A 27,998-nucleotide genomic window follows, 5' to 3' on the forward strand; every position below is an offset into this window, starting at 1 on the left:
TCCATTTTAATCACTGTTTAAAATCAAGTTTAGCTAAAAATCAAGTTTTTAGACTTTTCAACATGTCCTTAAGTTGCTTTTATTATGTTATAAGTAGACATATCATCAACTAAATCAGCTATCGGCGCAGTGGAAGTCTCAGAACGGTGACGCCAGAATGCTCGTCTGTGCCACATGTTTTTTGGAGGAAAAAGAGCCAATCCCGCCTTGATGTGGGGTGGGGCTGCACAGCTAATTCGAATGTGCTGTGAGGAACTGATTAAATAGGAAGCCAGCAAGCTAAGCAGAAGTTGGTGCTGGCTTAGTGGAGAACACAGCAGAAGTTAAGCTAGCTTGGGAGCAGACTGTGAAAGCCATCATCTCTAGGACTGCTGGGCAGGAGCCAGGCTAACCCAGGCTAGCCCAGGAGCTAGCAGTGCTGCCTAGGAGTGAGCATATCTCCTGGATTAGCTGGGTGGTGGTGTGCCAACCAGAAACAGCAGCCCAGCTCACTCAGCTAGCTCCGACTTCCACAGCGAGTGAGCTACCAGTTGGCTCATCAAGTGCTTCTCACTTGGCCTCGCTTCTGCTGGATTTTTACTAATACCGGGCTGGATTACTGAACCAACTCGTACCTCTTGGAGCTAGCAGATTGGAGCTAACCCGGATTGTTGAAAGCATAGAAAGTGAATAGAATAACCACAATGATACTTCCATATGCATACAACATTGTAGAGATCCTTCTAAACTTTCAACTTAATTTTTCAACTCATTCCAACTCGCATTTTCTCCGTAGGAATGTCCAATTAGAAGCCACAGTGTAATTTACCGAATAATTTACCAAATGTACATGTGACCAGGGATGTCCCGATTCGATCACGTGGTTTCAGACTTGATCAGAATCGGACGTTACATCCGGATCGGATATATAGCCTATCTATACATGTATATTTATTCTCATTATTTTTTTTTTTATCAGAACTATAATATTTCAAAACAAATGGGAAAAAAATAACAGCTTAGTATTTACTGTTATGTGGTGGTACAGAGTCTGACCGTCTCAACCATAGAGATAATATACGTAGACGCCTCATAGACTGACGCTGCCTGTTGGAGCTGACGTATCAGCGCGGCCGCCATCTTGGATGGGTCTCCTATGCCCCCACATTGCATTTATTTCAACTGTGGAAGGTGTTTATCCCCAACTACAATGATCATAACTCCCCGAATTTTTATGTCTATGGTCTCAACTCCACACAGAAACATGCGGCATGACGTCACTTTGCTGCATGCCGCAGGCAGCAGCTTGAAGCTGGGGGCCGAATGTCTGTGGAGGTATTTTTAAAAAAATCACGGACATCCTGGATCTGTTTCTTCGCCATTCTTCATTTTTTAAATGTACTGTAGAAGTATTGGATCGGCAGATACTCAAAATCAAATGACTCGGACTCGGGGGCATCGGGACACCCCCGCATGTGACTATTGCGTCTAAGTGTGATGTAGGAAGTCAGCAGAGAGAAGTACAAGTTAATTCACTGAGCGCATCAGAAGAGGAAAGCAAAGAACAGGATGAGGACCCAGTGTGGACGATGTTGATACCTGTGATGGTGTCTGCAAAGACGGGGTCTAAGAGGCCCCCACTGTACAACCCGTACACATTGGCCCTGTACCAGGTGCTGGGGGAGAGGCCAGAGACGGCGAGGCTGTACGCATCGGCGGGCACCGTGTGGTTTTGCCACTCAGCACCCGTCTCTGCATCAGTGACCTCAATCAGAAAGGCCTCAAATGCCCCGTCTTCAGCAGACCAGGACAGGAGGAAGCTCTCCCACGTCACATCGCTGATGGTAACGTTAGTCACCACCGGCTTCTTTTCCTCTGGGTGATGACAAACACATCCACATCAAAAAGAGGTTAGACCAGGTCTCACATTTCAAAGCTGGCGCTGCAGGAGAGCATTGCAGATATGAACATTTTCCTAAAAAATGGCCAACATGACATTACACAGGCAGACACAGAAGATTTGATTTGAACCCGTGTTGTTTACAACAACTTGCATGGGAAAAGACATCTTATAAAAAATAAAAAAAACACGTCTGAACTTACTCAACAGTGGATACATTCAGCTGATGTCTCTTTTACAGGGCTGGGCGAGTTAACTCGTTATTATCGCGTTAACTTGTTAATTATTTAACGCCAATAAATATTTTATCGCGCATTAACGCAGGTTTTATTATTGTAAAAGTCTGTTGCTTTCTGCTGCGGTACGGAACTTTTACTCGGCCATTTTCATTTTAAAGTTGGACATCACCGCTACAGGTGCTCCTCGGTCTCTGTGTGAAGCTAACAGAGCTAACCGGCGCTACTTCCTGTTTTACTTGTTTCAACATAAAAGCACGTATTTCAAAATAAATTTTAAAAAATCCTCCTGCATTTACAGCCAAGTTGAAATGTCCTCTCACCGTAGTAGTTCCAGTCTAAAATCAGTTCAGTTTAGTTTTTCACTGAAGCCTTTTGGTAATCCAGCATTTGGCTCATCTCCCCCCTGCTCCTCCATGACTTTTGACTAGGGCTAGGCGAGTTAACTCGTTATTATCGCGTTAATTCGCTAATTATTTAACACGATGAATATTTTATTGCGCATTTATGCAGTTTTTTTAAAAAAAAAATTGTTCATTCTATTATTGTAAAAGTCTGCTGCTGTCTGCTGTGGAACCGGAAAAGAAAGTAATCGGCGGATCCACCAAACATGGAGAAGGGTACGGAACTTTTACTCGGCCATTTTCATGTTAAAGTTCTTCCAGACGGCGGAGTCGACAGAACCAAAGTCATCTGTAAACACTGCCAAGTTGAATTGTCTTCTCAGCGTAGTAGTTCCAGTCTAAAATATCACTTAAAGGCAAAACACACAACTGATAGCAGCAAGTCATTCAAGGAAACAGACAGTGGAGCGAGGCTTCTACATAAAAACTACAGAAAGATGCTGATGTTAAAAGTGTGTTTGCACAACAAATGTTATGGCACTTTCATTCATATGGCAGCACATTTAAAATAAAGCTAAATGCTAAAAGCTATACGCTACTTTTGGATTCATTTTTGGATTCTGCGTACAAATGCGATTAATCGTGATTAATCAGGGAAATCATGTGATTAATTAGATTAAACATTTTAATCGTTGCCCAGCCCTACTCATTTCTATTCTAATATTTTCATTTTTCCATCAGGAACAAGAGAGTCTGGAGCTGAATATTCCCGTATTTCCACTACAAAGGCCAGAGGGAACAAACAGCCTCATTATCTAGAGCTGCGTACAGCCATCCTCTCTGTATTACCATATAAGTGGAGGACGTAATGATAAAAAAGCAGCATGCAGACATGCTGATGCAGCTTGTGCCCATTAATGGCTGTGAACGAGCCATTAACATCTGAAGGTGCGGCGTAGCTGCCCGGTGCGGCAGAAGTACGCTGCTCACTTCAAACCTGTAGGGAGGCCATGCAGAGCCGTGCAGAGTGGCCTGTGATTGGAGGCTCTTACATGTGCAAGCATTCAGAGAGAGCAGTCCCCGAAGAGAAAGAGATAGACGGCACAGGTAAACATTACAGCTCCCATTATCCTCTCTTTTCCCCATGAGCCGGAGAGAGTAAATTGAATGGTTGGACAATAGGAGTGTGATGGGATGTAGGGAGCTCTGCCTCAATCAGATGATCATTACTCACCAGACCCAACACAGAGAAGAGGAATTACGGGGCTGATGAGTTTGTGGCCCTGCATCGTGGGAGTGGATTTATCAATTCCTTAATAAAAGGTGTAATGGGAGCATGTTTTTCATTTAAACCCGAAGGGAACCTTTCACCTCCAGCTCAGGCAGATGGGAGACCAGACACAATCAAATGGTCCCCTGAGATATCACCGTTTCCTTCTGATATCTTCCATTTGATTCACATCATGCGTCCCAGTGAAAGCAACAACAGAATGGGTGTGTTAGTCCCTGGAATAAGCCACGATCTCATCAGTGCATGCGGGACGGTGATCTTGTTATTTTCATGCTTTCTGTTCTCTTTGTGGAGAAATAGCTGCTCATGCACCATCTTTACAGGAAGTCAAATGATCCAACAAAACATGACAACAAATGTATAAAATTAGTACATTTTACATATGGATGATGTAGATAAACACTCAAATCAACATGTGTGACGAGCTATGATACGAAGGGAGAGAAAATAGGTCCAAGCGATTGTGAGGTCTGACTTTTTCCTGGAGAACGATTTTGTGATGCAAATGTATTACTCTTTTGAACGCATATTGTTCTGAGAAGCAAAACTCTTTATTTTTTAAACCCCAGCCAACTAGCCGGGACTACTTTCGTCAATGCCAAAACGAGGCTGGAACTCTGCTCACAGGACGCAGCAGGGGGTAAGAAGATGTTCATAAATGATATTGCTGATATGGGATGTTATACAGCTTCATGTCAAAAGAAGCGAACTATCCCTTTAATGTCATTAAGAAAATGTCCCAAATTAATACAAGCGCTTAGATAACCAACATGTATTCTTTCCCAAATGAGTTGTTTGAACATTCTCATACAAACCAAGACGAAGAAGTACCTTTATGCTCTTTGAATCAACACTTTTTTTTGTTTGTTTGTTTGTTTGGGGTTTTTTCTACCTTGCAATATCACAAACTAGCGAGGTGCAAAACTAATACCAAAAGAAAGAATGGACAGCACTCACTGGACTACACTCAGTGTAAAATATCTACATCTAACCTGAAGATGAACGCTAAATGTCATTTATTTGCTGAACCCGTTTCCATCTAAGTGGAAATAACCTTTTATTCACACCTTTTTACGACCCTTTTACCAAAATCTAAAGCTCGGTTTGCAACATTTCTTGGTCTTTATGTGCAAATTGCGCATTAAAAATAGCTTGGTGGAAATGCAGTTAATTTATTCGGCGAGGTGCAAGTGGGACCCTTGTCGTGGTTGATAAACTTCTTAGATTACTTTTAGATTATCCCTGTTAATGTTGCACGCTGACGCACAGAGGGAACTCACAGGGGAATAGATCCCTCCTCCCCGGGCGCATAATATACACTGAAAATATTACAAAGTGTTACTCAGAAGTAAACAAAGCCTTTAAAGGTTTTTTAAAAAAAATGGGATGTGGAGAGAAAATAGCAAGTTTGTTTTTGGTTTGTTATGAATTAGTTTTAGTCGCTCATCACTTCTCTTACCCTGCAGGTGAGCTGTCATTGTTTTTCAGACTATCTCCGATTCCGAGATCCAAACAGTCGGCAGGTCACTGGTTCAGGGACTCTTCTTCATCACTCGATTAATTTTTTTGATAATTTCCAGGTCCGAGTCGAGCCCCCCAACCTCCCCAACTCACTCCTCCTCCCTGCTTCGGTCCCCCCCCCGTTTCTAAATGAGCGTAGTCTGTGTTTGTGTTACACGTCTGGAAACGATAAACGGCCAGGGCTGTGGATTAGAGGACTGCTGATTTTGAAGACGTTTTAACAGGACTCACAGCATGTGGCCTTTTATCCGACAGACCCACAGTTCATCGTGGTCAAATCGCACAAAACCAGAGGGGAGCGGGGCTCACACCATCAATTATCACATGAATGAACAGTGAGCAGGGCGCACACATGTCCTCCCAGCCTCCTGCACACCAAAGGTCCACTCAGTCTCAGCCTTTTAAGACACTCCGTCTCTCATACATCTCATTCACATGACCACACATGCAAGTGGACAGCCTTTTCGCTCAAAGCCAGCCCTTGGGTTGTCCTTCTGTGTCCGGTGTCCTGAGATGGCTTTTGTGAACTGAAGCCATAATAAAATAAAACCGAAGTTAAAAAAGGAGAATACACATGCATGTGCGTCCTCATCTACCCTAACACACACTAAAGTCTGGTCTTCTTGGCCCCTTACAATCCCAAAGAATGAAAGGAATCAGTAACCGTGCCTCCAACGAGCACCCGCTGCCCCCGATGGAGGGTATGCTTGTGGTATATTTGGCTTTCAGGCGCCCTGACCACAGCATGAAAAATACGGTCTCTTCATTTATTTTTCCTTGTTTTTGTTGGAATAAAAGGAAACACACATTCTATAATGAGCCTGGAGGGTACAGAGACACAATGACTTACATTGAGAAGCCAACAATGATTTCAATTCATTGCCTCAGTTTGGCTACAGTGGTGAAGAACAAAATACTAAATGGTTTATGAGAATGTTTCCTTTAACCTTTTTGCCATCGGTTAGAACCTGGTGGAAACAGTGAGCTACAGATTCTGAATACGGTATTTTAGCAGCAAGCTTTCATCATCAAGATCCCTTCCATTAAAAGTTTAATTTTCTGATGCTGTAACTTTAAATGTCCGACAACGATTAGAGCGACTTGTGTCACGATATAGGCGTACATGAGCACTGGGAATGAGTTTGGAAAGCAAACCTGATGTCACCATTAGATACAAGCTAACAACCAATGTTTTAAATACTATTTACCTTTTGGTAATAATGTCAAACAAGGTACCGCTGCTTGTTTGGGAGCTTTTTGAAGCCTGTTTTCGTCAGCACTGACCTGTGGGTGCTGAGATGGTGGCGGGTACGCTGGTCTTGCGGCCCCTCTCTGCAATGATGCTGATGGTGTACAGCATGCCAGGCGTCAGGGCCCTCAGGGTGTGAGACTCCGAGCTGCTTGGTACCACGTCTTCAGCCCTGTGGCCGTCGGCAGAAACATAGGCCAATCTGTAGGAATCTAACTTGGCCAGGGGGCGCTTCCACTCCAGCATCATGGTGGTCTCGGTGACCTCTGCTACAGTCAGGTCTTTGGGGGCATCCAAGGCTGAAGGTACAGAGGGGAACAAGTTTGATAAATAATTAGTATTTTCTAGGGCTGGGCAACGATTAAAATATTTAATCTAATTAATCACATGATTTCCCTGATTAATCGCGATTAATCGCATTCGTACGCAAAATCCAAAAATTTTATTTTAAATGTGCTGCCATATGAATGAAAGTGCCATAACATTTGTTGTGCAAACACACTTTTAACATCAGCATCTTTCTGTAGTTTTTATGTAGAAGCCTCGCTCCACTGTCTGTTTCCTTGAATGACTTGCTGCTATCAGTTGTGTGTTTTGCCTTTAAGTGATATTTTAGACTGGAACTACTACGCTGAGAAGACAATTCAACTTGGCAGTGTTTACAGATGACTTTGGTTCTGTCGACTCCGCCGTCTGAAAGAACTTTAAAATGAAAACGGCCGAGTAAGAGTTCCCTTCTCCAGGTTTGGTGGATCCGCCGATTACTTTCTTTTCCGGTTCCACAGCAGACAGCAACAGACTTTTACAAAATAAAAGCCTGTGAGCAACAGACTTTTACAAAATAAAAGCCTGTGAGCAACAGACTTTTACAATAATAAAAGCCTGTGAGCAACAGACTTTTACAAAATAAAAGCCTGTGAGCAACAGACTTTTACAATAATAAAAGCCTGTGAGCAACAGACTTTTACAAAATAAAAGCCTGTGAGCAACAGACTTTTACAACAATAAAAGCCTGTGAGCAACAGACTTTTACAAAATAAAAGCCCGTGAGCAACAGACTTTTACAATAATAAGATAAGTGATAAAACGGGTGGTTTGTGGCGTAGTGGGCTGAGCAGGCACCCCATGTACAGAGGCTATAGTCCTCGCTGCAGCCGGCCCCGGTTCGAGTCCCGTATTGGACGGCCCTGTGCTGCGTGTCGTTCCCCCTCTCTCTACTTCCTGTCTCTCTGAACTTTCCTATCCATTAAAGGCACAAAAGCCCCCCAGCCCTAGTATTTTCACATCAAGCCACTGAAAGCCATGTTTACTTTTTAAAGAATTACCAAAATTTCACTATTTTTCATTTTTAGAAAAAGCAAAAACTTAACAAATGCCAGATTCTAAATGTTCTGACGGACCTTAAACGCAACAAAAATTAAGATAAATATTGCAAAATGTCCTCAGTATTCTGCTTGCTCCTCTGTATTCAACACGTTTAATTTAAAACCATCTGCAGAAACAAGGCGCAGTAAGTGCAGGAAGTGTATTTTAGGAGCCACAAATGATTCTGCAGCAGCTGATGGTCGTGTGACAGACAGCTCGTATCTTTCTGCTGAAGTGCAGGTTGTGTTTGCAGAGAGCATGAGAGGAGACCCGCAGATGTCAGCCCACAGAGCGGCACACAGAGTGAGCTGCCAGCTGTCTTGCAGACGATAAAATGGATCAATCTTTTCTCATCAGGAAAAATGACCGTGTGCACCCGGGTGTTGTGTTCCCATCTGTGTCATTCCACGCCGGGGCCGATAAAACCCTGTGACTTCTGCAGGATAATTTGGAGCTGAACTGAATGCTGATTGAACACTTTCCCAATGCAATGTAGACCCAGGTGCAACCGTCTTTGATATCATGCCCAAAGAACTGTGCAGCATTTCTGCACAGAGTTGATATATGACTTCCTCCTTGTGTAACAGTTACAGTTACATATCATGATGCAGCTGTGGACTCGGCTTGAAATGGCTCTCCTGAGTCCATGGCTGTGTTCGAAACCACATACTACATAATACATACTTCCATACTGCATACTCATCGATCAGGCAGTATTTGAGAGCGTTTACCCACAACGCATTTCGCTCCTGCCCGAGCCGAAATCTCCTACTACTCCTACTACTCCTACTACTCCTACTAACTTTTTGAGTTAGTAAGTGAGTTTGAGTAAGTGAGAAGTTCCCGGATGCATACTAGATTCTCCGAAATGTTGGGTATGCATCATGAGGTTACGACTCATACTCAAACTACCCAAGATGCAACGTAACGTGACGTCGCCGATCGTCATTTCCTGTCAAAACGGCAGTTTTAAACTAGCTATAATGAGGGTAGGTTCACTTCCTGTTTTCAAAACAAAAGCACCAATTGTATGGTAATGGCTTTCCCTATGATAGGGCAACGGGTATTTTATTTTGTGAAAATAACCGGAAGTGCGTTGCTCACTGCGCCCAGCTTTAGTAGCGCCGAATTCGTGGGAACAAAATTGTAAACAGCCGGTATTTTGTCAGGTTTTCAACACGGTGGGGATCTAAACGACTACTTTCTCACCTGAAAATGTTTCAAATGTTGCTAAAGTATACAGAGTTTAGAGCTTAAGAGAAATCAGCTTCAGGCCGGCTGATTTCGGCTCGGGCAGGAGCGAAATGCATTGTGGGTAAACGCTCTGCATACTGTCTGATCGATGAGTATGGAAGTATGGAAGTATGGAAGTATGGAAGTATGGAAGTATGCGGTTTCGAACACAGCCTGCGTGAAGCTCAAGGAGCTAACCGGCGCTACTTCCTGTTTTACTTAAAATTAATTTTTAAAAAAACTCCTGCATTTACAGCCAAGTTGAATTGTCTTCTCAGAGTAGTAGTTCCAGTCTAAAATATCACTTAAAGGCAAAACACACAACTGATAGCAGCAAGTCATTCAAGGAAACAGACAGTGGAGCGAGGCTTCTACATAAAAATGCTACAGAAAGATGCTGATGTTAAAAGTGTGTTTGCACAACAAATGTTATGGCACTTTCATTCATATGGCAGCACATTTAAAATAAAACTAAATGCTAAAAGCTGTACACTACTTTTGGATTCATTTTTGGATTTTGCGTACAAATGCGATTAATTGTGATTAAACTTGTGTCGTCTGCATAGAAACACCAGTGAAATGTAAGCATAAGGTGAAACTGCACAGAAACATCACATTAAACATGCAGCGTGGAAATGACTCACCGGTGACAGCATTGGTGGTTGTGGGCAGACTCTCCCGCTCATCTTTCACTGCTGTCACACCCATCCCGTACTCTGTCCCAGGTCTCAGGCCTACGGAGCACAGCAGCGTAAAACAATGCAATCCGGACATTAAAGCTGTTCATTGTTGTTCCACCGAGGTGTCCTTTAATGAACCGAGGGAGCCTCTGTGGTCAAGTGGCCAGCTGTTTCAGCTAATGGCTGCAGAGCCACTAAAACGCTCTCTTGTGGCTTGATTGCACAATAGATTTTAGCCTAATTGTGTTTTTCATGGCATGCCTGCGTTTCACCGTGGAACATCAGCGTTGTATTTGCATTGATGGATCTATAGAGCCCTTGTGGCAGAGCGAAAACACTCCTCACTACGATACAGGCAGGCTCCGGGGGCCGTTTGGTCCTCACAATTAAGTCCTCTCTCTCACACTGATCACTTCTAATTCCTTTATTAACTCCCACAGAGGTCATCGCACGCAGAGCTTTGCTGCATGAAATTACACCTAATGCCCAGGAAACTCATTATCAATAAAATCACAAGCGTGAAGGCAATTACAGATAATAAGTGTGTGAAAGAAGTGCTGAGGTGTGTGTGGAGTAGGGGGAGTATGTCGGCTGAATGAACGCCGTGCTTTATTTTCATGGGCTGGGCCTCCCAAGGACAAAGAACTGGGTGACACAAAGACACTACCAGTCTGTTTTTGGAAGCTTTTTTTTTCTCCTGTTTGTTTGTTTCTCATGGTGTCTAATCCCGCCGAGCTGAAGCACTACAGCCGAGAAACAAACAAACCAAAAGAGAGATCCATCGGCTGTGTGACGGCAGCGGTGCAGGAAGATGAAAAACGCTTTGCTGTTGCAGGCAGAGTGACACTGTTTTCCTATTTAGAGCCTGAATCCCAGACACCTCCTGGGTGTATTGTTAAAGAAAGCGAGCCTTTTGTAGAAAGGCAAACATTTCACAGAACGGCACAAAAGGCGACCCGTTTTGGGAAAAATGAACCGGCTGAAAATAACACAGACGGGGAGCCCCGCCAACACTCACCCCGAGAATTAAGAGAATAAACTCTCAACATTGTGTCATTTATTTTCCACGGAGGCTTTTCAGCCGTGTCATTGGGATGCAAAGTGGTAACGAGCCAACGTGACTGCAAAAGAGCCAAAAAGAAGCAAAACAATAGAGCTTGTATGCAGAGAAACAGCCCAATCGCTCAGCTGATCAATGGAAGACATGGTGACTGAGTGCTTGTTTGAGAATTAGTTCAACTAAAAACTTCAAACATTCTGATTGGCTGAGCTTGGACGCATGCCAGGACTGTGTTTTTATGCTTTTATATCATTTCATAAAATTAGACGCCACTTATAACAACCAATTATCTGCGTTGCCAGGTTGTAAAGAATCCCTGCCGCCGCTTTTAATCAAAAACTGTCTTTTTTTAAAAAGTCAGAAGATAACTTTATACTGATAACATTATTAACTTTTTATAAACATCCTATTTTTCAAGCTGAATGAATGACTTGTAAGTTGTTGTCGGTGGTTAAACAGTTATTATGTGATCTGCTTTATACCTTAGTTATAAATCATGAATAAAAATGGTCTGTTTGCTTTACATTAACACCACTTTCCACATGTTTAGGGTTTGCTAGTTTTAGCTTTATCAGTGGTGAACACATCTCGTTTAACACTTTATTTTATCTCAGTTATGTGTCACTGTTAGAAAAATCTGGTGTAAAACCAATAAAATAATATTTGGGTTTAAGTGCTGTGACTTAAAGGCAACAATGGAAGAATATAGCTCATGGAAAATAGTGTTTTATCAAGACTGTATTAGCTTAGAAGCTACTAATAGAAACAATTTAGCGCATTCCAAGTTGTGAACCCATGCGTGAACAGCAGCTTAAAGCCGTGGTGTTCGTTAGGATGGACGTTTGTTTGCGGATGTGCTCGGTCTGTAATACCAGTGATCTTGGCCTGGGTGAGGTCCTTGGGTCCAGCAGGGAACAGCAGCTCTCCGTGCTCGCCCCCAGACAGAGGGCCGTACTTGATGCGGTAGTTGTCCACCTGAGCTCGGCTGTTCTTCCACTCCAGAGTGATGCTCTCATCCGTCAGCTCTGCGGTGTGCAGGTCCCTGGGAGCGTCCAGGTCTGCGTCACAGAAATGAGTTAGAGGATCATCTGGGCTTAAAACAAGAGAGGTTTGCTCTAAAAACACAACTAATTTCTATTCTAAGGCATGATATTACAAATAAAGCTGATCAGAAAACATGTCTGTTTCACATATTCATATTACATTCATATTAAGTAGGGCTGGGCACGTTAACTCGTTATTATCGCGTTAACTTGTTAATTATTTAACACCGATAAATATTTTATGGCGCATTAACGCAGGTTTTATTATTGTAAAAGTCTGTTGAATGCATCACATTCACACAGTTACAGCAAACACCACGAAGCATGGAGTAATAAAATAAAGATAAACTAGCAGGTAACATCACCGCTACAGGTGCTCCTCGGTCTCTGTGTGAAGCTCACGGAGCTAACCGGCGCTACTTCCTGTTTTACTGGTTTCAACATAAAAGCACTTATTTCAAAATAAATTTTAAAAAAACTCCTGCATTTACAGCCAAGTTGAATTGTCTTCTCACCGTAGTAGTTCCAGTCTAAAATCAGTTCAGTTTGTAGTTTTTGTAGCACCTTCAGTTTAGTTTTTCACTGAAGCCTTTTGGTAATCCAGCATTTGGCTTATCTCCCCCCTGCTCCTCCATGACTTTTGACTAGGGCTGGGCGAGTTAACTCGTTATTATCGCGTTAACTCGCTAATTATTTAACACGATAAATATTTTATCGCACATTAACACAGTTTTTTTTTATTATTTTTTTTTTTTTAATTTTTGATTTATTCTTTTACTCTAAAAGTCTGTTGCTCACAGGCTTTTATTTTGTAAAAGTCTGCTGCTGTCTGCTGTGGAACAGGAAAAGAAAGTAATCGGCGGATCCACCAAACATGGAGAAGGGTACGGAACTTTTACTCGGCCGTTTTCATTTTAAAGTTGGACATCACCGCTACAGGTGCTCTGTGTGAAGCTCACAGAGCTAACCGGCGCTACTTCCTGTTTTACTTGTTTCAACATATAAGCATGTATTTCAAAATAAATTTAAAAAAACCCCGTAACATTTAAAGCCAAGTTGAATTGTCTTCTCAGCGTAGTAGTTCCAGTCTAAAATATCACTTAAAGGCAAAACACACAACTGATAGCAGCAAGTCATTCAAGGAAACAGACAGTGGAGCGAGGCTTCTACATAAAAACTACAGAAAGATGCTGATGTTAAAAGTGTGTTTGCACAACAAATGTTATGGCACTTTCATTCATATGGCAGCACATTTAAAATAAAACTAAATGCTAAAAGCTATACGCTACTTTTCGATTCATTTTTGGATTTTGCGTACAAATGCGATTAATCGCGATTAATCAGGGAAATCATGTGATTAATTAGATTAAACATTTTAATCGTTGCCCAGTCCTAATATTAAGTCATCGTGGTCATTTTATTGTGTTAAAGACTTTAATTGCGGGGTCATATTCATCTTTTGAACATTTGTATTTTCAGGACTTTTACTTGAAACTCAACATTAAATCCTCCATAAACACTGGAAATATTTAGCATTTTCAACTCATTTAAGCAAATAATTGTTCCTCTTTTAACGGATGATCCAGATCCATTTAGTTTGGTTAAACAAAGACAAAACTGAAATGAAGCCATGGGAGAGCAGTGAAAGATCTGAGTTGAACCTCAGTCTCTACTGTGAGAAGCTACGAGCCAAGCCAGAAATCTGGCTGTCATTAAACGCTCAAACCTGAACTTTAACGGCCAAATCAGGTCAGTTATGAAGTCAGCCGACTGTCACCTGAGGAACACTTCAACGATTAGAGGACTAATGTGTCAGAGTGATTTGTAAAAGCTGATCCGTGCGCTTTTCTTCAGCAGACATGATTACCGTAACATTTTCTCGCTGGTCTGCCTCAGATCGATCGGACAGCTGCAGCCCATTCAGAGTCTGAGACCAGAAAAGTGGATCATAGAACTCCAGTCCCGAGGTCTCTCCACTGGCTTCCTGTCCATTAAAGAATTGATTTTAAAGTACGCTGCTGGTCCGGGGCCAGAGTACATCTCAGGCCTTCTGGAATGTTAAGAACCCCCAACAACTCTCAGGTCCTCAGGAACAGGTTTGCTTTGTGTGCCCAGTTGGAAGCAAACACAGAAAGAGCTGTTTTCAGCCTTAATGAACCAGGAAAAAGACTCCCAGGTTAATGCAGGCCTGGCTGCTTTTAAATAAAACATTAAGTCTTTCCTATTTCCCGTTGCGTTGATGAATTGATTACATTAAACTTTCCCTGCATTGTACCTTTCTCTCTGTTTTACTTGTGTTTTAATGCGTTTATGTTCTATATAAAGCACTGAATCCCCATCTTATCTAATTGTGCTTCATTAACAAATTCACCTTCCTTAGAGATGATACATAAAATTCAAATATTCATAATGTTTTCAGAAATAAATAAAAGATCAGTTGCGTGGAAAAAGGGTCCATATCAGGAACTAATGATCAGTGGAACTTTTCTCATTGAAACGTAACGAAATCTTGCTGTCAAAGTGTGTTGTGTCGTCTCTCCACAGTCTAAAGAGCTCCCCGAGGTCTTTAGAAAGAATTTTTAATTAGGGCTGGGAAACAATTAAAATTTTTAATCTAATTAATCTCATGATTTCCCTGATTAATCACGATTAATCTCATGATTTCCCTGATTAAAGCGGAACTATGCAACTTTCAGTAATACGGGGTTTGTTTACCATGCAATACACACCCCAAAACTGTAGGGGGAGCTCCGTAGAAAATAAGGCGACAGTCTAGCCATATTATATATTACTACTCTAGAAGCTAACCGCATTCAATTTAGCCGTCGACAGCTAATGGAGAGAGGTGTGTCTTATCAGGCTCCCTGGCTCGGCTCAGAGCCCTTTAGACCTGCCGTGAAGCAGTATTTCTCGGCTCTCGTGTGTCGCGAGACTTCCAGAGGTAAACAAAGCACGCGGCGCCACAGGCAAAGTTGCAAGCGCTGTTTCGGGCTAGGGCCACCAGATGGAGATGGAAATGTCACCGTTTTCATCAGAACGGGTCAGCCAAGCAAACTGATGATTGCCAAGCAATTTTATGACCATGAAAAAGTTGCATAGTGCCACTTTAATATCGATTAATCGCATGATTTCCCTGATTAATCACGATTAATCGCATTTGTACGCAAAATCCAAAAGTAGTGTATAGCCTTTAGCATTTAGTTTTATTGTAAATGTGATGCCATATGAATGAAAGTGCCATAACATTTGTTGTGCAAACACACTTTTAACATCAGCATCTTTCTGTAGTTTTTATGTAGAAGCCTCGCTCCACTGTCTGTTTCCTTGAATGACTTGCTGCTATCAGTTGTGTGTTTTGCCTTTAAGTGATATTTTAGACTGGAACTACTACGCTGAGAAGACAATTCAACTTGGCAGTATATGCAGGAGTTTTTTTAAATTTATTTTGAAATACATGCTTTTATGTTGAAACAAGTAAAACAGGACGTAGCGCCGGTTAGCTCCGTGAGCTTCACACAGAGACCGAGGAGCACCTGTAACGGTGATGTCCAACTTTAAAATGAAAAAGTTCCGTACCCTTCTCCATGTTTGGTGGATCCGCAGCAGAAAGCAACAAACTTTTACAATAATAAAACCTGCGTTAATGCTAATCCAATAAAATATTAACGCGATAAGTTAACGCGATAATAACGAGTTAACTCGCCCAGCCCTAATTTAATTAATTCATCTAAATAATTTCATTGTGAAGGGATTTAGATTCCATACGAGTGCCAATTCATCCAGGACTGATCACCACAGAAAGTTCAGCTCAACAGCCGACTGTTCAATGCAAAAAGAGCAGTTCGCCCCAAACAATGGCCACCGGCGACCAACGAGCACCTTTAATGGGCAGCGGTGCACGGGGAAAACCACCATAAAAAGTCTTGGAATTGAGGAAATTGTTCCTGGAAGATTGTTCTGCCAGCTGATGAGGTGAAATATCTTGAAGAGCTTATTCAGTTCAGTCCTTTAAGGATCACTATAGCTGTTCCTGAATCACAATCTATTCTTTTTTCCAATGAAAAAAGGGTCAACAAACAAGGATTAGATGTAGACCGTCCTCCCAAATATGCTCCCGTGATGTGGGGCTCAGCCTCCTTTTTTAAAGGATTCTGTGGCTTGTTAAAGGAAGGACATTTACTCCGATTGGAAGTGTTCATATGAGTCGTATCATTTCCCCTTCTACCATTTGTAAAACAAGGGGGGGGGGGGGGGGGGGGGGCTGCTTCACAGGATGGCATACTTAAAGCTGATGTGTTCCCAAAGCAGGAAAAAGCTACTCCCACCTCCTCAGACGTTTTTTGCCAAAGTCATGCCTCTCCAACACCTGCAGACACACCACCGCAGGGAGCTGGGGGAGCAGGGAGTTTGCCTTGGGCTCGCCCCAGAAATGGTGCTAACCACTGAGTACCGCTCAATGTCGCTTACATAGCTGTGCTTGCAGTGTAGTGATAAAAACGAATTCACCACAAAACAAACATAAGTATTACTTAACCAGCAGAAAAACAGCAGCCTGAGGCTCCGTGATCCCCATGTTGACTCAGGTTGGTACCATTTTCTTTATCCAACGTTTTTCCTCTGTCATTACTGTGCTGTTTGCTGGCTGCTCTCACTCTCTATCCCTGCAGTGATCTTTAGGTAATGCACAATTAATGCTCTAATGCACAGAGTGCATGCAGAAGAGAAGGCTAACAGGAAGACGAGCTGTTAGCTTGTCCAATCATTGCATTTGGCCTGAATGCAACAACCAGCTGACCGTTTTACATGCCTGTTTGTTTGGTTTTTTCACAGAAATTCATCGGTAGCTGTTTGGAAGTGACGAGAACATCAACGGATCTAACAAAATGAGCATTTAAAGAGGATTTTTGATTTTTTTTTTTTTTTGGGGGGGGGGATTTTTTAGACTCCTAAACCCAACTACTGTCACGTTCATGTGGTTTTTCCCCATGTTTTAAGTTCTGTTTTAGGTCATGTCACGTCTAAGTTTTTAAGGTCATGTTTAGTTTAGTTAAGTTTTTCCATTGTTCTTTCCTCAGTCCCCATGTTCAGGTCATCAGCTTCACTTCCTTCACGTGTGTTTTCCCCATCGGCTGTACTCACTCACCAATCACCCTCCACAGTATTCAGTCGCCCGGTTTGTTCATGTTCGTTGCCAGATCCTCACCCGTCACTGTCACAGTAAGTTGCCAAGTCACGCCTAGAGTTAAAGTCAAGTCTTTTCTTTACCATAGTCATGTTTTGTTTTACCATAGTCATGTTTTGTTTTGCCATGGTCATGTTTTGTTTTGCCATGGTCATGTTTTGTTTTGCCATGGTCATGTTTTGTTTTGCCATGGTCATGTTTTGTTTTGCCATGGTCATGTTTTACCATATCATGTTTTGTTTTGCCGTAGTCATGTTTTGTTTTGCCATGGTCATGTTTTGTTTTGCCATAGTCATGTTTTGTTTTGCCATAGTCATGTTTTGTTTTATCGTAGTCATGTTTTGTTTCGGTATCCGGCTCAGCCGCGATTTATGTTTCCCTTCTCTTTGTGTAAATAAACCAAGTTTTGTTTTTGAGGTATCTGCATCCGTATCCTTCCACGCCTCGCACCCACCCTTACCTGACAACTACATATGAATCCACATGCACACACCAGCAGGATGTCCTCCCTCATAAAGACGTAGCAATAGCCAAAGTATGTGTGGTCCCTGATTAAACCTGGCTGTAAAAAACAGTTCATGGCTGACTGCTTCTCACGTAGGACCAGTTATAAATGACACATTTTGTTTTCAGGACTCACCTGTGAGGAAGGATTCATAGACAGGAACGCTGGTCTGCTCTCCCCTCTTTGCCTTGAGGGACACCTCGTACTGGGTGTCGGGGCTCAGGCCCCCCAGGTGGTACTGGGTGTCGCTGGAGGACAGCTCCACCACGTCGCGAACAGCAGGGTCCAGGCTGGGCCCGTAGGAGACGCTGACTCCGTCCACGTCGGCCACGGGCTGGAACCAGGTCACCAGCGCCGTGGTGTCGGTCACGTCCCGCACATCCACCTGGCCGGGGGCATCGATCACTGGAAGGGGAAGGTGCAAACGTAAGGAAGCGGCATCAAACTGAATGAGAAGATGCAACTCATTTCTATGTTTTAGATCTGGTTGCTGCCCAAATATGGTCTGAAGACAGAAAGAGGAAACAAAGGAAAGAGGTGTGTGGTGATGAATTTCTCTGCAGAGAAACACACCTCCAGAGAGTCAAAAGGATTCCTTTTGTATAAAACTAAATATTGTTACTCTTCCTTGCCTGCCTTTGAAACTTAAATGATAATGATCTGTAAGATATTAAAAGGGTATTTATAGTTTTCAGTTTTTCAGCAACACAGTTAAAGATAAGAACTATCTCGTTTAAATCGAGTGTTCAGACCCTTCATTTAGGGTTCGGAATGATATTAGAAGCTTTTAATTGAACGTTTATCACAGATTCTGGTACTACAAGCTTTTGCCTCAACCTGAGATTCACCAAGCGTGTTCACATGTAAATACGGCACTGATACATGCGCTACTCAGGGCATGGTATTACACGTACAGGTTACTGGGACTTGTGGCCACAGATCTGGTTGCTGCCCAAATATGGTCTGAAGACAGAAAGAGGAAGCAAAGGAAAGAGGTGTGTGGTGATGAATTACTGCAGAGAAACACACCGCCGCACATCTCCAGAGAGTCGGATGGGTTACTTTTGTATAAAACTAAATATTATTACTCTTCCTTGCCTGCCTTTGAAACTTAAATGATAATGATCTGCAGGATATTAAAAGTCCAGGGTCTTTATAGTTATCCGAGGGGTTCAAAACTATAAGCAACACAGCTAAAGATAAGAACTATCTCATTTAGATCGAGTGCTCAGACCCTTCATTTAGGGTTTGGAATGATATTAGAAGCTTTTAATTGAAAGTTTATCACAGATTCTGGTTGGATTACTACAAGCTTTTGCCTCAACCTGAGATTCACCAAGCTTGTTCACATGCAAATACTGCACTGATATATGCGCTACTCAGGTTATTGGGAATTCTGCCACATTGTTCAACCTTTGCATTACCAGACCGAAGCATTTTGGGACTCATGATGGAAGAGTTTTTAAGGTCCTTTTTGGCAAATTTCCAGCGGACTGTCATGATGCCTTTAGTTTGAAACTCTGGAGTTCTGTGCAGTATTCTGCACTCCTGAATGTCCATGAACTCTGTGCTTGTGTCTCGGCTCTACTTTTGGATTTTTAAGGCTCGCACCAGCTCCACTTATTGATGAAACTAAACCCTGACCACTTCTTCTGACCTTGAAAAATGCTTTACGAGTCAAAGCGGTTGGAGGCACGGATGAAAGCATGTTACATGATATGAATGCAGTCATTTCAGACCAAAGCATGCTACAAACTGCATTAATGAGGTTATTCAAACTATTTACAGATCAAATTCTAGCTCCATGAAGGGCTCCTTTTCACCAACACTCGAATTAATTTGTCATACGCAGCAACTTGAAGAAAGTCAACCCTCTGTGCAGGGCTGATAAAAAATGTACAATCTGCATCTGAGCTTAGCACAGATTTGTCTTCCGAGGAGGATGCGAGAGTGTCGCCCCCCCCTGTCACGATACCGCTCTCCAGGGAGGCCCCGGGTCCCTCTGAGCCTGGCTTGGCTGCTTGAATGACTGGAGCCCTCCACACATGGTGGGTTGGGTTTGACGGGGGAAGGGAGAGAGGAAGGACTCGCAAAGTCAGCCCCCCTCCACATGCAAATCCCACAGAATGCGCCCACGAGCCGTTGTAATGGGAGACATTAGGAGAGCCTGAGTGACGGGAAGGATTCTGAGGCTCGTAATCCACAGTGCCGACACATGAGCGCATGAGTGAAGGCAGGATGAAAAGTACAGTCGTTTCCCACTGGAAAAAATCTAAATCTTACCAAGTATATTTGTCTCATTTAGAATCTCATTACACTTGATATAAGACACAACTGCCTAACAAGTACTAGCCTAGAAATCTAGACGCCCCAAGCGACCGCAAATTGAATTTGCTCCCGGGCTAGTCTAGTCAGTTGTGGTCGTTTTGCGAGGCTGAAAATCGAAACTTAATCAGGCCAATCAAATCGTGAGGAGAGGGGTCGGAGGCCGGGCTACCTAGTGACGACAGAGGTGCAACATTTCAGTGTGTAGTTCCAGAGAGAGGTAAACAATGGCTGCGCCCAGTGAACAGTCTTTCGAGTTGGCTTTGGCAGCGACTCTAGAAGATTTAAATATACATTTTTCTTTGCGAGACGAACAGATAACTGCACTTAAGTTTTTCTTGAAAAAAAGGACGTTTTCGGAGTTTGCTCACTGGGTATGGTAAAAGTTTAATTTACCAGCTAGCTCCGTTGGTGGGACGACGCTCTGATTGGTTGTTGCACCATCCTATTGCGTGGCGTTGAGTGCAGAGGCAACTTAACAGACAACCATTTATCCCGCCCATACTGCTATCCAACGTCACTAGACCCCTGTACAGCTTTTTGCTGTAGGGGTCTGGCTTGCTAGGCTAAACAAATACCATTTCAGCCAGATATAGGGACTTGTTTTAATATCTTGAATATCTTGTTAAGTGAAAAACTCTTGAAAACAAATTGTTTTGAGTCATATTTCACATGAAACAAGCTATTTTTTTCATTTGAAGAGGTTTTTAAGATAATTTCAAGATCACTTTTAACTCAAAAGTCCTAAATGTCACATCTTATTTCAAGAAATCTTGACAAGCCGATTTTCACTAGTTCCATTGGCAGATTTATTTTTTTGCTTATTTCAAGCAAAAACGTCTTTTATTTGTTGTTTTTTTTCACTTATTTTTGGAGCGGCATTTTTTCCAGTGTGTGACCTTTGTTACGTTCCAGAAGCATCCCGACAGAAAATAATGTACAAACCCCAGTTCTGATTAAGTTGTGTAAAACATGAATGAAGACAGAATACAATGATCTGCAAATCCTTTTTAACCCTCAGTCAATGTGAGACACTACCAAGATATTTGATGTTGAAACTCATAAACTCTCCTGTTTTTTTTAGGGCTGGGCAATGATTAAAATGTTTAATCTAATTAATCACATGATTTCCCTGATTAATCGCATTTTTTACGCAAAATCCAAAAATGAATCCAAAAGTAGTGTATAGCTTTTAGCATTTAGTTTTATTTTAAATGTGCTGCCATATGAATGAAAGTGCCATAACATTTGTTGTGCAAACACACTTTTAACATCAGCATCTTTCTGTAGTTTTTATGTAGAAGCCTCGCTCCACTGTCTGTTTCCTTGAATGACTTGCTGCTATCAGTTGTGTGTTTTGCCTTTAAGTGAATTCAACTTGGCTGTAAATGCAGGAGTTTGTTTTTAATTTATTTTGAAATACTTGCTTTTATGTTGAAACAAGTAAAACAGGAAGTAGCGCTGGTTAGCTCCGTTAGCTTCACACAGAGACCGAGGAGCACCTGTAACGCTGATGTCCAACTTTAAAATGAAAATGGCCGAGTAAAAGTTCCGTACCCTTCTCCATGTTTGGTGGATCCGCAGCAGAAAGCAACAGACTTTTACAATAATAAAACCTGCGTTAATGCGCAATAAAATATTTATCGGTGTTAAATAATTAACAAGTTAATGCGATAATAACGAGTTAACTCGCCCAGCCCTAGTTTTTTTACATTCACTCATTTTGAGTTTGAGCTTTTCTTTTGACAACGCTCAGTTAGCGTTTAGGAACTAAAGAGGAGATGGAATTCTGTTCTCCCCCTTGTCGTATACTCGTATTACGCTGCTAGCTTTCAGTGGGAGAAGCTTCTGGACTGCAGGCGGGTCCGGTACTCGCACTCTGTGGCTTGGCTTCGTCTTGCTGAAATAATCAGGGACATCCCTGAAAAAGACATTTCTTGGAGGGCATCTTATGTTGCTCCCAATCCTGTACTTTTTGTATCATGAATGGTGCCTTCACAGATCTGCACGTTTGCCCACGCCATGGGCACGAACACCGGCCCAATACCGCCACAAAGGGCTTGCACTGATTACAATCTGGATGGTCCTCTTCCTCTGTAGCCCAGAGGACACGGCGTCCATGATTTCCATAAAAAAAAACGTTTGAAATGTGGACCAGTGGAGCCCACAGCACACTTTTCCACTCTGCGTTTATACATCACGGATGAGCTCGGGCCCGGAGTTACCGGCGGCGGTTCTGGGTCTTGTTGATATATGGCTTTCAGTTCGCACGGAAGAGTTTCAAACTGTGCTGACTGACAAATGTTTTCCAAAGTGTTCCTCGGCCCGCGCGGTAATAACCTTCCACAGAATAACGACCAGGTGTTTAATGCAGCGCCACCCGAGGGATCGAAGATCTCAGGCATTCAAGCATTCATGCAGAAATTTCTCCAAATTCTCTGCGTCTTTTGATGATATTATGGACTGTAGATGATGAAATCGGCAAATTCCTTCCAATTGTACGTTGAAAAACACTCAGTGGGGTCACATGGCACTGAAAGGATCGGATAATTGGCTAAATTACAATAAGAATGAGCTGAGCAAGGGTAATTATCCTTGGATACATGGCGGTGAATGAATGGGATCAGAGGCACAAAGCATGTCATACCCCGGTATGATAGGTGGCGCTGTACCCATTCCAACTGTTGCTAATAGAGCCACTTCCTGTTGACCTCTTCACCACCAACAACAACAACAAACTCAGGCATTGGAGAAAGATGGAGAACGCAGAGCCAGATGAAGCTACGTCCCTCTACATTTGGTCTGTGATGAGCTGCTTGTTGCACAAACGCGATGCCCAACGGAGCATTCTCCATCGCGTTGTTTGTTTCTTTCTGACGGCGACAACAACAGGAATATCGTCTCCTTTGACTTCCGGGTCACGACCCCGGGAAAACATCTGGAGCATGCGCAGAACGCAAAGTCTGATTCACCACGTGCTTCAGCGTCTACAAGCAGGTTTAGAGTGACTTTCAACCCAGTTATCTCGGGGTCTGAATCCGATCCAATTCTTAGTCAGATTAAGGTGTCTACATGCACTTAATAACTCAGTCTGATTGTAATTTAGCCAATAATCTGATCCTTTCAGTGCCATGTGACCCCACTGAGTGTTGGACCATGTGCTCATGCAGTGGTGAACCTCGCCCCATCCTTGCTGGTTAAAGGGATAGTTCGCCTCTTTTGACATGAAGCTGTATGACATCCCATATTAGCAACATCATTTATGAACATTTTCTTACCGCCTGCTGCGTCCTGTGAGCAGAGTTCCAGCTGAGTTTTGGTGTTGATGAAAGTAGTCCGGCTAGTTGGCTGGGGTTTAAAAAATAAAGCGTCTTGCTTCTCAAAACAATATGCGTTCAAAAGAGTAATACATTTGCATCACAAAATCGTTCTCCAGGAAAAAGTCAGACCTCACAATCGCTTGGCCCTATTTTCTCTCCCTTCGTATCACTGCCTGCTGTGTAGACCGTGCAGACCGAAGCGCAGATCGAGCAGCAAACACCGTAACAGGCGCAGCTGGCGGCAGGCGGCAGGCGGCAGGCGGCAGCAGGCAGTGATACGAAGGGAGAGAAAATATGGCCAAATGATTGTGAGGTCTGACTCTTTCCTGGAGAATGATTTTGTGATGCAAATGTATTACTCTTTTGAACGCATATTGTTTTGAGAAGCAAAACACTTTCTTTTTTAAGCCCCAGCCAACTAGCTGGAACTACTTTCATCAACACCAAAACGAGGCTGGAACTCGGCTCACAGGACGCAGCAGGGGGTAAGAAGATGTTCATAAATGATGTTGCTAATATGGGATGTCATACAGTTTCTTGTCAAAAGAGGCGAACTATCCCTTTAACGACTCAGACTTACTTGTTTCACCTGTGGAGTGGTTTTTTTGAGCGTTCCTTAACTTTCCCAGTCTTTTGTTACAGAAAGGGCACGATATCACCACACGTCCACCGTAGACACAGTGAATAAAAAAAATAGTTTTATTTACCAGCCAGAACCCATAGCAGTGATTTACCAGCCCTGCTCTCACTGCTGGGTGTGTTGGAAAAGGTTAAGCTTTGGCGCTCCTGGTTTTTCCATGCAAGCTGTTTTCAGTGTCCTGACCTCGCTGGAAGCGGAGTGGCCATATATCAAGCCTGCTAAGCTTGCTTTGTTGGACTAAAGTCTCCTGAGGGGAACAGCTAGCACAGTTTGAGTTCAAGTGTAATGTTTAGCATAGGAAGCCAGATGCAGACTTGAACTTAAAGGAATAAATGCACATCTTTAACAGGATGCAAAGCGGCATTTTTAACTCCTAAAACGTGTCCTGCAGCTGGCGGCTGGTTCGAAAAAGGAAGTCATGAATCAGACCCATTGTCTTTCTTCCTCAAAGTCTTACAAGGATTGGGGCTTTATAACTTGATAGAGCCGAGGAGATTTATCATAACTTGTTAATAAGGGCTGTAAATCCATTATCTGTTCCAACCATCCCTGCTAAACCGCAGCCTAATGAGCCAATCAGTCAGAGCTGACAAGCCTGTTTGTTTTAAATCCTCACGGGCTGCCAGATGAATAACCCAGATAAAGCAACCACTCAACCAACACAAGAGGTATAAATCTGACAGCCTGTTTTAGCATTTAACTCTGACAGCTTTAACTTCTCTTTTATTCCACAATAATTCAGGAAAATCCCTCTCTGTCATATGGCCGCCTTAAAAACAGAGCCCAACAAACGCTTCTGCAAATATCAGATTATTAGCACTGATAATCCATCAGTCAGGGGGGATACCTTCCTATAAGAGTTAGCATTTACATGTGTGTGTAGGGGTTTGGGAGGCATGTCAACACACAGAACAGCATCATGAATGAAGAATGAGGAGCTACAACAGACGTCCCTTTTATCTCCCATTTCTTACTTTTCTGGCTTATCTGAAGATTACAGTCAGCTAGATATTTCACATTTACTGCATTTCATGCCCCGTTTTACAGCTTTTTTATATCTGACGACTTGTTTCTGAGGGCGTGACAGCATGAACACAAGTGAGTAACTTTAAATTAGGGCTGGGCAACGATTAAAATCTTTAATCTAATTAATCACATGATTTTCCTGATTAATCACGATTAATCGCATTTGTTCGCAAAATCCAAAAATGAATTCAAAAGTAGCGTATAGCTTTTAGCATTTAGTTTTATGTTAAATGTGCTGCCATATGAATGAAAGTGCCATAACATTTGTTGTGCAAACACACTTTTAACATCAGCATCTTTCTGTAGTTTTTATGTAGAAGCCTCGCTCCACTGTCTGTTTCCTTGAATGACTTGCTGCTATCAGTTGTGTGTTTTGCCTTTAAGTGATATTTTAGACTGGAACTACTACGCTGAGAAGACAATTCAACTTGGCAGTGTTTACAGATGACTTTGGTTCTGTCGACTCCGCCGTCTGGAAGAACTTTAAAATGAAAATGGCCGAGTAAAAGTTCCGTACCCTTCTCCATGTTTGGTGGATCCGCCGATTACTTTCTTTTCCTGTTCCACAGCAGACAGCAGCAGACTTTTATAAAATAAAAGCCTGTGAGCAACAGACTTTAACAAAATAAAAGCCTGTGAGCGACAGACTTTAACAAAATAAAAGCCTGTAAGCGACAGACTTTTACAAAATAAAAGCCTGTGAGCGACAGACTTTTACAAAATAAAATAAATAATAAAACCTGTGTAAATGCGCGATAAAATATTTATCGGCGTTAAATAATTAACGAGTTAACGCGATAATAACGAGTTAACTTGCCCAGCCCTACTTTAAATATCTCATACAAAAGGTGCGTGTTAAGGTTGGAGATGAGGGACATCTGAGTCATATAAGACAGATTCCTCCAAATCGCTGCACTGTGAATAAATAAGCTTTTCTGCAAAGAAGTATATATCAGCTCAAATGAGCCATATTTGCCTTTTATGGGAGTAAAAACTGCAGTTTTCATTCTAAGCCGTCCAAATTTTGAAGTCAGGATCAAAACAAACATGTTGGACATTTCTTTCCATCCATCTTCACATCCATCAGCTGTACTGGTTTAAAGAAAATGAGTCAAAATCAGGAATACTGTGGTATTTTTTTCTCGCTTTTTAAAAAAACATAAATATCTCGGGGACTTTCCCCCAGACAGTATATGAACCATGAGGACAACACAAAACACAAATGCGTGAGCATAATGGAGATAATAAGTTTTTTTTTTCATAGGATATAAGAAGAACCCTCAAACAATCCGAGTTAGCATTAAATAAAAGTGTGAGGTAGCAGTTTGCAGCACCCACTTGTGACGACGTTCTTGGAGGCAGGCGGTCCACGCTTGCTGTTCTTCACCACCTCCAATTTGACCTCGTACTCCTGGCCTGGACCCAGGCCCGACTGCTCGAAGGTGGTCTCTGGGCGGCCGAGGGAGTTAAGAATCTCCCCATCCTCCTCTTTCTGCCAGCACCAAAAAAAAAAAAAGCACACACACCAGTCTTCAGCTGGGACAAAGGCTTGTTCTGGCATAACGTGCAACGAGAAGGCTGTAAAAACAGGCGAATCATGCATAATGGCGTTCTTAGTGGTGCACTGACAGGGAATTCAGTTTAACCGAATGTGGCTTTGAACAGACCCCAGTAGCTCTTTCTGGAAAGATTTCACTCAGAAAGCTCTCAGCGTTGAACAAAGTAACGATCACTCAGTGCTGGGTGGTCACCGGTCTGGGCTCGCTAACAGTTTTAACTGCTGGCCTGGCGAGACCATTTCCAGAGTATCCTTACCCTCCTTTACAGGATGCGTACTCCAGCCTGCAAATGGGAAGCAGGGGCCCTCCAGTGAGTCATAGAGTATTTGGTTTCTACCAACCAGGAAGTGTGTATTGATCAAGACTACGGTGGGTTCAACTATGACCTGGAACACAGAAGCTGCATTAAATGGTAAATTGACTGGACTTATGGGGGCTTTCCTTGTCTGGAGGACCACTCAAAGTGCTTTTACACTACAAGTCACCTTCACACAGTCACACACACTCATACTACACTGTAAAGAATTTCCCTGCAAAATAACAGTAAAATACTGGCAGCAGCACTGGAAAAAATCAAAGTCTTACCAAGTATATTTGTCTCATTTCTAGTCAAAATATCTCATTACACTTCATATAAGATACAACTGCCTAACAAGTACCATTTCAGCCAGATATAGGGACTTGTTTGAAGACAATACATCTGGAATATCTTGTTAAATGAAAATGTCTTGTCACATATCATATGAAACAAGCTTTTTTTGACATTTCAAGAGGTTTTTAAGCTAATTTCAAGATCATTGTTATCTCAAAAGTCCTAAATATCACATCTTATTTCAAGAAATCTTGACAAGCCGAATCACTAGTTCCATTGGCAGATTTATTTTGCTTATTTCAAGCAAAAACGTCTTTTATTTGTTGTTTTTTTTACTCATTTTTGGAGGGGCATTTTTTCCAGTGAGGGACGCAAGTATTTTACTGGTAACTACTGTTATTTATTTTAACAGTATATTACTGTTTTTTTGGATTACAGTACATGACGGTAGGATAACTGTATTTTAGTAAATTTACAGCGCATCTACCATAATTTATTTAACAGTATAATAACGTATTTTGGATGTGGACAGCAATTCATTACAAATACTGTATCATGCTGTACAAATTACAGTTATCTACTGGTATTGTTAAATGACTGATTTAACTGTTAATTTACATGTGAGGGATGAATGTTAAACAGTATTTTACAATTATTGTAAAACACAGTCGGATACTGTTGTAAATCCACCGTAAATATACAGCAAGTCGTTACAGTGTACACACAGTGCTTTTCTTTTCTCCATCACACACACATTCACACACTGATGGATGCAACAGACAAGGTTGGGCTCAATGTCTTCGACAAGTGGTCCAGGGAAGCCGGGAGTTGAAGCACCAACCCTGGATGACTGCTCTTCCTCCTATAGAAACATATAGGCTGTGTTCGAAACCGCCTACTTCTCCTACTACTCCTTTTTTTAAGTTCCCGGATGCATACTAGATTCTC

At 42.3% G+C, this 27,998-nt stretch overlaps 1 protein-coding gene across 3 annotated transcripts in view; it reads right to left on the reverse strand.

Annotated features, from left to right (window-relative positions):
• tncb (tenascin Cb) overlaps positions 1 to 27,998 on the reverse strand; it is a 74,358-nt gene that overhangs the window by 17,770 nt on the left and 28,590 nt on the right. For 2 of the 3 annotated variants that reach the window (XM_075467111.1, XM_075467110.1), the window contains exons 6-11: positions 26,238 to 26,391; positions 17,724 to 17,993; positions 11,731 to 11,916; positions 9,763 to 9,852; positions 6,556 to 6,819; positions 1,579 to 1,854 (exon numbers count right to left, since the gene is read on the reverse strand). In XM_075467111.1, coding sequence (XP_075323226.1) covers positions 1,579 to 1,854; positions 6,556 to 6,819; positions 9,763 to 9,852; positions 11,731 to 11,916; positions 17,724 to 17,993; positions 26,238 to 26,391 — 1,240 coding nt within the window. The remainder of the gene's footprint in view (positions 1 to 1,578; positions 1,855 to 6,555; positions 6,820 to 9,762; positions 9,853 to 11,730; positions 11,917 to 17,723; positions 17,994 to 26,237; positions 26,392 to 27,998) is intronic. The other variant, XM_075467112.1, reaches the window with a different exon arrangement.

Source organism: Odontesthes bonariensis, chromosome 6 (assembly GCF_027942865.1).
Source record: "Odontesthes bonariensis isolate fOdoBon6 chromosome 6, fOdoBon6.hap1, whole genome shotgun sequence".
NCBI lineage: Eukaryota > Metazoa > Chordata > Actinopteri > Atheriniformes > Atherinopsidae > Odontesthes > Odontesthes bonariensis.